Source organism: Otolemur garnettii, unplaced genomic scaffold (assembly GCF_000181295.1).
Source record: "Otolemur garnettii isolate 467f Iridium unplaced genomic scaffold, OtoGar3 scaffold00149, whole genome shotgun sequence".
Classification (NCBI taxonomy): domain Eukaryota; kingdom Metazoa; phylum Chordata; class Mammalia; order Primates; family Galagidae; genus Otolemur; species Otolemur garnettii.
Window position 1 is genome coordinate 1,167,937 of NW_003852544.1, and position 10,982 is coordinate 1,178,918.

The 10,982-nt window shown below is 40.7% G+C and overlaps 1 protein-coding gene across 1 annotated transcript in view; it reads left to right on the forward strand.

Annotated features, from left to right (window-relative positions):
- The window catches only part of RCOR1 (REST corepressor 1), a 162,099-nt gene that overhangs the window by 126,336 nt on the left and 24,781 nt on the right, over positions 1 to 10,982 (forward strand). The window contains 3 exon segments of the mRNA XM_012811080.2: positions 1,907 to 1,959; positions 6,147 to 6,308; positions 8,569 to 8,687. Of these exon segments, the coding sequence (XP_012666534.1) occupies positions 1,907 to 1,959; positions 6,147 to 6,308; positions 8,569 to 8,687 (334 nt within the window).

Sequence of the window (10,982 nt, forward strand, 5' to 3'; positions counted from 1 at the left end):
AGGAGACTCGCTTGAGCCCAGGAGTTGGAGGTTGCTGTGAGCTGTAATGCCACGGCACTCTACCCAGGGGGACAGCTTGAGGCTCTGTCTCAAAAAAAACAAAAAACCTTTTTTGTTAATCAATGGAATATTTTTTCCCCCAAGAAATAGAATATGTGCATACAACTGAGTATTTGAATTATTTTCCAAAATTGTTTTCTTTTTCCTAACTTGGTTGTCAGTTAAACTACAGTTAGGAGCATGGTTGTGGTTAACTGAATAGCATACTGAGATTTGGGAGCAAGGACTTTTATTAGATCTCTTTTGCTTATTATAGTGTGTCAGTGGCCGAGTGAACCACTCTGAGCCCATTTTCTGTAAGTCTGGTCATTGCATGTGGAGAGTGAGATTTACTGCTTGTTTCATACCATATCTCTGCTGCTTGATTTTTTTTTCCAGCTTGTGTTATTTTTATAAAGGAAAATCATAGATGATTTTCATCTACAATAAAATAACAATTTAAGGCAATGCTATTGACTAGTAGTTCATTATTTTTCTGGTATATTTGGGAAGAAGGATGAGACCAGTGGTTTTCAACCCATGTGCTATGGCACATTGGTGTGCTATGAAAAGATCTTATTAGGTATGACTCAAAAAATTTTCAAGATCATTAATTAAATAAATTTTGAAAGAAGGTCAAAGCACGTTAAATATATTCTTTTCTTTACTCTTTTTTTTTTTTTTGATCAATATAATTTAAGTGTGCTGCAAAATTTAACTATAGGTTCAAGTGTGCCAGGAGATAAAAAATGTTGAAAAACACCAGACTAGAGAATTCTTAGGAAGGAAATAGATTCATCTTTGGGGCTGGGACTTTCTGTAGGTTGAGTCAATTTATTTTCCTTGGTGTTTCCTTAGTCTTTGAAAGCTAGGATTTGCTACCTTGTATTGGAGTAGTATATACATGAAAACAAATACTAGGGTTGGTTCATGGACTTTATCTCTTAAGTTTCTTTTGTACAAACAATTGTTTGTTTTAAACATAAAAATAGCTTTCTTGCTCTTTAGCCTCAGCTGAGACTAAAAAAAGGAATCCCAAGTTTGTATTTCTTTTTATTGGTAAGTAATTATTTTTCAAAGTAATACTTGTTTTTTGTAGAAATTTTAAGTAAAATTAAGTTTTTATTTATTTTTATTTATTTATTTATTTGAGACTGAATCTCACTATGTTCACCCCCAGTAGGGTGCTGTGGCATCACACCTTACAACTTCAAACTCTTGGGCTTAAGTGATTCTTTTGTCTCAGCCTCCCAACTTGCTGGGACTGCAGGCCCCGGCTGGGTTTAAACCCGCCAGCTCTGGTATGTGTGGCTGGCGCCCTACCCGCTGAGCTATAGGCACTGAGCCTAAAATCAAGTTTTTAAAAACCTCATAATCTCTTGGACAGTGCCCGTTGCTTAGTGGGTAGGGTGCTGGCCACATACACTGATGCTGGTGGGTTCAAACCTGGCCTGGAATGACAACTTTAACAACAATAGAAAAAGTAGCCAGGCATTGTGGCGGGGGCTTGTAGTCCTAGCAAGTTGGGAGGCTGAGACAAGAGAATCACTTAACCCCAAGAGTTTGAGGTTGCTGTGAGCTGTGACGCCATGACACTCTACCTAGGGTGACAGCTTGAGACTCTGTCTCAAAAAAAAAAAAACCTTATAATCTCATCACCAGAAGATATCTACTGTTAATATTTGAGTATATATTTGGCATTTCTCTGTAGAATTCATAATGGAATTATATGAATCTGTTTTATTACCATCTATTTATTTTAGTCTTGTGCATGACAGGCCAGTAAGACATACGCATGTCAATTCTAGCAGACATACACTGTGCTGTATCCCTCATTTGTTTCCTGGTCTCTCATCTTGTTTTTCAGTGGATGAATACATTGCCATTGCCAAAGAGAAACATGGCTACAACATGGAACAGGTAATGACATAGATCGTTCAAAATGGGTTTTTATAGCTACGTCATTTGTTTTCTTCTCCTTATTGAGTTAGCAGTGTTTCCTCATTAGCAACTTTCTGGTGGTTGGTTATACAGACTCTGGTCTGTATAAGTGAGTATTTGAGAACCCGTTGATTTGAAAGGCATCTGTGCATTTCTGTAGGTCTGCAGCCTTTAGGACAGCGATTACTTTCAGGTTGTTAAGGGCTGGATCTTGAGTATAATGCTTCCTCATTTGTTTATGTGATTTGCTTATTTTTCTCATGTGATATTTTCTGGTTCTTGTTGTCACCCTCAAACTTGCAGTGTTGTAATATTCTTTGTTTTAAATCACTTTCAGGTTGTAAACATTTGACTAAGGTTTTATGTTTTGTTTTGTTTTTTAAGAGATGGGATCTCACTCTGTTGTCCAGGCTGGAGTGGAATGGCACAATCATAGATCACTGCAGCCTCAAACTCCTGGGCTCAACGATCCTCCCACCTCAGCCTCCTGAGTAGTAGGACCACTAGCCTGGCTAATTTTTTTATTTTCATTTTTTGTAGAGGTGAGATCTTGATATATTGCCCAGGTGGGTTAGTCCTGAACTCCTGTCCTCTAGTGATTCCTAGACACCTTATCTACTCTGAGGTTTTCTTTTAAACACTTCTGAAAACATATTGATAAAAAATCCACAAGGTTTATTTTTTTCAGAAGTATACTGGTGTCTTAAGTACATTAAATTGGATTAATAGTTAACATCCTATTGATCTAGATCTTACAGCCAATAAGGTACTAATGTTGCTCATTTATCCCAATGATTAATGGTACCAAGAGTTTAGATTATATGAAATTGTACGTGTTCAGGTGTGATCTTACTTTTAAATCTATCCTGGTCATTGAAGGTACTTTGAGAAAAGCCTGTTATACTAAGATAATTTCAAAATCTTTTAAAACAAGAAACATATGCTTCCCCCCGCCAAAACCTACTCACAAAGTTCCTCAGAAAATCATTAAATTAATGAGTAATAAGTTAATGATTAATTTTAATTTTTTAATTTAAAATGTTATTATTTATGACCATAATTTGGGAGCATAGATAGAAGTTGCCCTGAATATATACTTCCTAACTTATTATTCTGTTTAGAAAGTATAAATATTATTGGGTGATTGTTAAACATACCAGTATGAATTCTTAAGGATCTTAGTCTCAAACTGGGCAACAGAGATCCCATTTTTTAAAGATTTTAGTCTTGATCATTTCTCCTTTACAACTGTAGTATAGAAAATTCTTTTAGGGCTTAGCACCTGTAGCTCAGTGTTTAGGGTACCAGCCACATACACCACGGCTGGTGGGTTCAAACCCGGCCCGGGCCTGCTAAATACCAATGACAATTACAACAACAAAAAATAGATAGCCAGGTGTTGTGATTGGCGCCTGTAGTCCCAGCTACTTGGGAGGCTGAGGCAAGAGAATTGCTTAAGCTCAAGTGTTTGAGGTTGCTGTGAGCTGTGACACCATGGCACTCTACCAAAGGTAACATAGTGAGACTCCAAAAAAAAGGAAAAGAAAATTCTTTCAGGAAAGTATTTGCTATGTTATCGCTTTTCTTTCTGAAGTGTTCCTTATCTATTTGTACTTTCTTCCTTTTTCAGCTGGAAAAAAACTCTGCATATGAGAGGTTTTTTAAATAAAAGAAGAACAAAACAATGAGTGTTTTTGTAAATTACTCTGCATTTATATAGAGAGGCATTAAAGTGTGACTCTTTTTTTTTTTTTTTTTTTTTGAGACAGAGCCTCAAGCTGTCCCCCTGGGTAGAATGCCATGGCATTACAGCTCACAGCAACCTCCAACTCCTGGGCTCAAGCGAGTCTCTTGCCTCCGCCTCCCAAGTAGCTGGGACCACAGGCGCCCACCACAATGCCTGGCCATTTTTTGGTTGCAGCCATTATTGTTGTTTGGCAGGCCCGAGCTGGGGATTCGAACCCGCCACCTTAGGTGTATGTGGCTGGTGCCTTAGCCGCTTGAGCCACAGGCGCCGAGCTCTTAAATCATATTTCTTCATCCTATATTTGATTTTTTTTTTTTTTTTTGAGACAGAGCCTCAAGCTGTCCCCCTGGGTAGAATGCCATGGCATTACAGCTCACAGCAACCTCCAACTCCTGGACTCAAGCGAGTCTCTTGCCTCCGCCTCCCAAGTAGCTGGGACCACAGGCGCCCGCCACAACGCCCGGCTATTTTTTGGTTGCAGCCATCATTGTTGTTTGGCAGGCTCCGGGCTGGGGATTCAAACCCGCCACCTTAGGTGTACGTGGCTGGCGCCTTAGCCGGTTGAGCTATAGGCGCCGAGCCTAAAGTGTGACTCTTGAAGAGCATGTCTTGTATACCCATGCTGCTTCTGCCTGTTACTAGTTCTGAGACCTTTAGCAAGTTACTTTATTTCTCAGGGCTCCATACTCTAATCTGAGAAGTGGGAATAAGAGAATGTACCTCACAGGACTTGGGATAAATGAGGTAGTATGCAAGGTACATATGACAAGGAGAATTCTGGGAGATGGCCGAGTCTGAATCACCTGGGGATGTCTCTCCACCTAGATACAAATTGCACTGGCACAGTGTGAGGTAACTATTTTGGAGCTCTGGAGTTCACTGAAAGGCTGTAAATGTAACTTTGCTCAGTTTTAGATCATAGCAAGCTAGCAGCTACCCATCCCATACCGCGGCAGCCCTATGGCAAGCAGCTGTGAACTGTTCCTGATGCAGCTTGCACATATCTTGTAGAACCTGGGTGAGCAAGAAGCACCTTGTTCTCCAAGGATAGGATCTATTCTCTGATTACTGACTGCGACTTCTAATAGGTACAAGGAGAACAGCAGCCATGGTTGTTGCAAGCTCCCCCCCTCCAGCTGAAGCTTATGCATTCTCTCTGCCTTCATTTTTCTCCTTTTTCACTTTTGGAAGGCAGACATAAACAGGAGGACATTCCTGCATATAAGGGGGAAATTATACGGTTGCCGTGCATACCCAGGGAAGGACATAGCCTCTGAAAAGACCTTGAGTTTTATACTTAAGGCTGATCCATGGCTTACAGGTAGCATACAATAAATAGTATTTTTTTTTTTTAAGCAAAAACTGTGATAAAACCCAGCAAACCCTAGAGAAAGGCAAGAGTCTGATTTATCAGAGTTACTACATTATTAGATTGATATTTCTGGTTTTCAATGAAAAAAAATGGTAAAGCATACAGAGAAATGATCAAGTATGGCCCACTCAAAGAAAATAAAAAGAAGACTTCCTGAAAAACAGGGTGGCAGAAGAGATAATGGCCCAAAACTTCTATAAACCCAAAAGAAGATCAGTAAATTCTAAATAAGATGAACTTGAAACTCCATGTTATAATCAGACTATCAAAAGCCAAAACAAAGAAAATCTTAGAGGGCAATAAAAGAGAAGTGACTTGTCACACTAAGAATTCCTGAAATGGCAGCACCCGTAGCTCAAGTGCCGTAGGGCGCTGGCCACATACACCAAGGCTGGTGGGTTCGAACCCAGCCTGGGCCTGCTAAATAACAATGACAACTACAAAAAAAAAAAAATAGCTGGGAGTTGTGGCAGGCACCTGTAGTCCCAGCTACTTGGGAGGCTGAGATAAGAGAACTCTTAAGCCCAAGAGTTTGAGGTTGCTGTGAGTTGTGACATCACGCACCTAGTGGCACTCTACCCAGGGTGACAGCTTGAGACTCTGTCTCAATTAAAAAAAAAAAAAAAGAATTCCTAAAAAAGATAGTGGCCAGATTTCTCATCAGAAACCTTGGAGGCCAGAAGGCAGGCAGTGGACTAATACATTCAAAACGCTAAGAGAAGATAGGTGTCAACCAGGAATCCTATATCTGACAAAACTATCCTTTGAAAGTAAGGAGGAGAAATTAAGACAAAAGCTGTGGGAGTTTACGACAGCTCAGCTTGCCTGACAGGAAATGCTTAAGACCTTATTGGGTTATGAGGGGCTACTAGACAATAATTTAGACACATGGTGAAATGACCTCATTAAAGTACTGCCACTTAGCACTTTTGAGTTAGTTATGGATTTGTCTGAATGTAAAGTAGTACACACTCTTCTGCCAATCTCATTTTCATTTTAGTATTTAATTCAGTTTGTTTGAATAAAATTTCACTGATATTTTTCTAGGCTCTTGGGATGCTCTTTTGGCATAAGCATAATATTGAAAAATCATTGGCTGATTTGCCCAACTTTACCCCCTTCCCCGATGAGTGGACTGTGGAAGATAAAGTCTTATTTGAGCAAGCCTTTAGTTTTCATGGGAAAACTTTTCATAGAATCCAACAAATGGTAAGTAGATGAGACTGTTGATATTTTTCCTCCCCATCCCCCAAGTCCACTATTCTCTCTTCTGCAGCTTTCTTGGGAGATAGGGTTATCATCCTCAAGTACAAATATTCCTTTTTTTTTTTTTCTTTGTAGAGCCAGAGTCTCACTTTATCGCCTTCGGTCAAGTGCTGTGGCGTCACAGCTCGCAGCAACCTCCCAACTCCTGGGCTTAGGCGATTCCCTTGCCTCTGCCTCTCAAATAGCTGGGACTACAGGCACCCACCAGAATGCCCAGCTACAAATTTTCTCATTTTTAGTAAAGCTCCCTTTATTTATTTTGGGACAGAGTCTCACTTTGTTGCCCTTGGTAGAATGCTGTGGCATCATAGCTCACAGCAACTTCAAATTCTTAGGCTCAAGTGATTCTCTTGCCTCAGCCTCCCATTTAGCTGGGATACAGGTGCCCACCACAGTGCCTGGCTATTTTTAGAGATGAGGTCTCACTCTTGCTCAGGCTGATCTCGAACCTGTGAGCTCAGGCATTCTACCCACTTTGGCCTCTCAGAGTACTAATATTATAGGTGTGCCATTACACCTGGCCTAATAAAACTCCCTTTAGACAATACAGCTTTATTACATGCTGTTCTCTGAATGAGGTCTGTAGATTTCAAGACTGATGTACTTCTTGTTTTTTTTTTTTTTTTTTTAAGAGACAGTCTTTGTTGCTCTCGGTAGAGTGCTGTGGGGTCACAGTTCACAGCAACCTCAAACTCCTGGGATTAGGCGATTCTCTTGCCTCAGCCTCCCGAGTAGCTGGGACTACAGGCGCCTACCACAACACCTGGCTATTTTTTTGTTGCAGTTTGGCCGGGGCCGAGTTCAAACCTGCCACCCTCAGTATATGGGGCTGGCACCCTACCCACTGAGCCACAGGCACCACCCAAGACTGATGTACTTCTTAACACTGCCAGCTCCTTTCCTACTATCCTAGTTCCTCCAGAAGTTAAGACCAGTGGAAAGGATCTTTGGTGGTTATTTAAATGGAGCTTCATGGGGCCCTGTCTGCCTAGGGAATGTTTCCTTACCATTTTCTTTTCTTTTCCCTTTCCCTTTCCCTTTTCTTTCTTTCCTTCTTTTCTTTCTTTCTTTTCTTTTCTTTCTTTCTTTCTTTCTTTCTTTCTTTCTTTCTTTCTTTCTTTCTTTCTTTCTTAAATTAAATCATAGCTGTGCACATTAATGCAACTACAGGGTACAATGTGCTGGTTTCGTATACAATTTGAAATACTTTCATCAAACTGGTTAACATAGTCTTCACCACATTTTCTTAGTTATACCTTACCATTTTCATTCTAGTAAAGTTCTTAGGTAGACTCCTACTTAAAAGTTCACTGAAATTTACATTAAGTATTCAAATTAAGTTTTTAACAACCCCAAAGTTAGGCTCAGTGCCTGTAGCACAGTGGTTATGGTTATGGCGCCAGCCACGTGCACCAAGGTTGGCAGGTTCAAACCCAGCCCGGGCCAGCTAAACAACAATGACAACTGCAACAACAAAAAAAATAGCCAATTGTTGTGGGTGCCTGTATATAGTCCCAGCTACTTAGGAGGCTGAGGCAAGAGAATCACGTAAGCCCAAGAGTTTGAGATTGCTGTGAGCTATGACACCACGGCACGCTACCAAGGGCCACATAGTGAGACTATTTAAAGAAACTAAGTTATATTCAGAACATTGAGTGTGTGAAAACTCTGATTCAACTTCCTGATTAGCTATCTTTTTCGCAAATGTCACTTACGATCAAACTTTAGTAATTTGAAAATACATGGCCTGCCTTAGTGGCTCTCACCTGTAATCCTAGCATTCTGGGAGGCCAAGGTGGGTGGATCACTTGAGCTCAGGAGATCGAGACCAGCTTCAGCAAGACCCCTGTCTCTGCTGAAAGGCTAGCTGGGCACCTGTAGCCCCAGCTACTCAGGAGGCTGAGTCAAGAGGATCTCTTGAGGCTATGAGTTTGAGGTTGCTGTGAGCTATTATGTCATGGCACTTTACCCAGGGCAACAGAGTGAGACTCTGTCTCTCAGAAAATTAATTAATTAAATTTTTAAAAAATTGAAAATACATTGGTAAGAATTCTTTTATCAATTTTTGTCTTACCTGAAAGTAAGGACAATGACTCTGGATATTTCTGAACATGTGAGAGTGATCCCTATTAAATGCATTTAAATATATTGGGTTTTAAAGGTCAGTTTTTAAATCTAAACCAACTTATTTTTTCATATTTAGCTTCCTGATAAATCTATAGCAAGTCTAGTGAAATTTTACTACTCTTGGAAGAAGACAAGGACTAAAACTAGTGTGATGGATCGCCATGCTCGGAAACAAAAACGGGAGCGGGAGGAGAGGTGAGCATGGGCTTGGGGTGTTATCTAACCATTTAGGAAAGCTTCTGAGAGCTGTGGATACACAAAGGAAAAGTAGAATACTGAATTTCTCCCAGTTTCTGCCTAGCGGAATCATGTGTTCATGAGATGTATTAGCGTGTGAGTATTACATTATTAAGGGACTTCATCTCACCACAATTTTCCTGCCATGAGTGAACTTCCATTTTGAGTGAGTGAACTTTCACATTTATTTTTTTTCCTGCCCCTTAAGGGTGGTTTCTTTTATTTCATAGCTTCACATTTAATTTTATATTTTTATATATATATATATATGATTCATTTGACTGACCAGCTGCAGTGGTTCACACCTGTAATCTTAGCAGTCTGGGAGGCCGAAACAGGTGAATGGCTTAAGCTCAGGAGTTTGAGACAAGCCTGAGCAAGCTCAGGACCCCATCTCTAAAAATAGCTGGGCTTTGTGGTAGGCACCTGTAGTCAACAGCTACTGAGATAAGAGGATCCCTTGAGCCAAAGAGTTTAAGGTTGCTGTGAGTTATGAGGTCATGGCACTCAACCCCAGGGCAACTGAGTAAGACTGTCTCAAAAAATATATATATATTCATTTGTCTTTTTTTAATGTTTGGTATGGAAAAAGAACAGTTTTGCTCTGTTACTTGGGCTGCAGAACTATGGCATCATCATAGTTCACTATATCCTCAAACTCCTCATAGTTCAAGTGCTCTTTCCACTCCAGCCTCTTATGTAGCTGGGATGCTATAGGCACATGCCATCATGCCCAGCTAATTTTTCTGTTTTTTGTAGAGAGTGGATCTCGATTTTACTTGAAGTAGTCTTTTTTTTTTTTTTTAAGAGACAGTCTCACTTTGTCACCCTCAGTAGAGTGCTATAACATCACAGTTCACAGCAACTTCCAGCTCTTACAGCTTAGGCAATTCTCTTGCTTCAGCCTCCCAAGTAGCTGGGACTACAGGCGCCCACTAGAATACCCAGCTATTTTTTTTGTTGCTGCAGTTTGGCCAGGGCCAGGTTTGAACCACCACCCTCTGTCCTCGGTATGCAGGGCCGGTACCATACTCACTGAACAACAGGCACTGCCCTTGAACTAGTCTTGAACTCTTGACCTCAAGTGATTCTCTCACCTTGGTCTCCCAAATTATTAGGATTACAGGCATGAGCCATACACCTGGCCTCCTTTCTTTTTTGACCATCTGTTTGCTGTGTGCTAGTGGAAGAGAGATAAAAAAAAAAACAGTTAATAATTTCTTAGAACAGATGTTAATTTTAAACATAGTTTAGTAAGTAAAACACTTCTTAGCCTTACTTCTTACACATAGCACAGAGAAGTGAACATGTTTATGGAAACACTTATCTGAGTTCTAGTCTCAGCTCCGAAGATTTCACTAACATACTCACAGGTAAGGAAGTTCAGCATGCCTCCTCTCCAAGCTTGGATTTTCCTCAACTCTAAGGTGATGATACTTGAAATCTAGGGGGCAGTACACAGATATAATGGTTTCTGTGTTAGGTTAGTAGGAATATAGGTGACTTTTTAAAATTGTATTTTTCACATTTTCAATAGTATATTACTTTTATCCACTAATAATACAAAATAAAATAAAGGAGGATGGGGCATCACCTGTGGCTCAGTGGGTAGGGCCCTAGCCCCATATACCAAGGGTGGCGGGTTCAAACACGGCCTTGGCCAAACTGCAACAAAAAAATGGCCAGGCGTTGTGGCTGGTGCCTGTAGTCCCAGCTTCTCGGGAGGCTGAGGCAAGAGAATTGCCTAAGCCCAAGAGTTGGAGGTTGCTGTGAGCTGTGATGCCATGGTACTCTACCAAGGGCGATAGGATTAAAAAAAAAAAGGAGGAGGATGAAATATGATCCCTAAACCTCCTCAGGACAGAATTTTATGATTTTGATGAAAGAGAAACATGTGAGAATACATTGAGTGAGAGTTAAGTCTCAGTTTTGGAAAATTAAAACCTGTGAGCCTGAATATAAATTGAGTGATGTTAAGAAAACCTCCCAGAGGCCAGGCGTGGTGGCTCATGCCTGTAATCCTAGCACTCTGGTAGGCTGAGGTGGATGGATTGCCTGAGCTCAGGAGTTCAAGACCAGCCTGACCCCATTTCTGTAAATAGCCAGGCGTTGTGGCGGATGCCTGTAGTCCCATCCCAGCTACTTGGGAATCTGAGGCAAGAGAATCACTTAAGCCCAGGAGTTTGAGGCTGCTATGAGCTGTGATGCCGTAGTACTCTACTGGGGGGAACAAAGTGAGACTCTGTCTCAAAA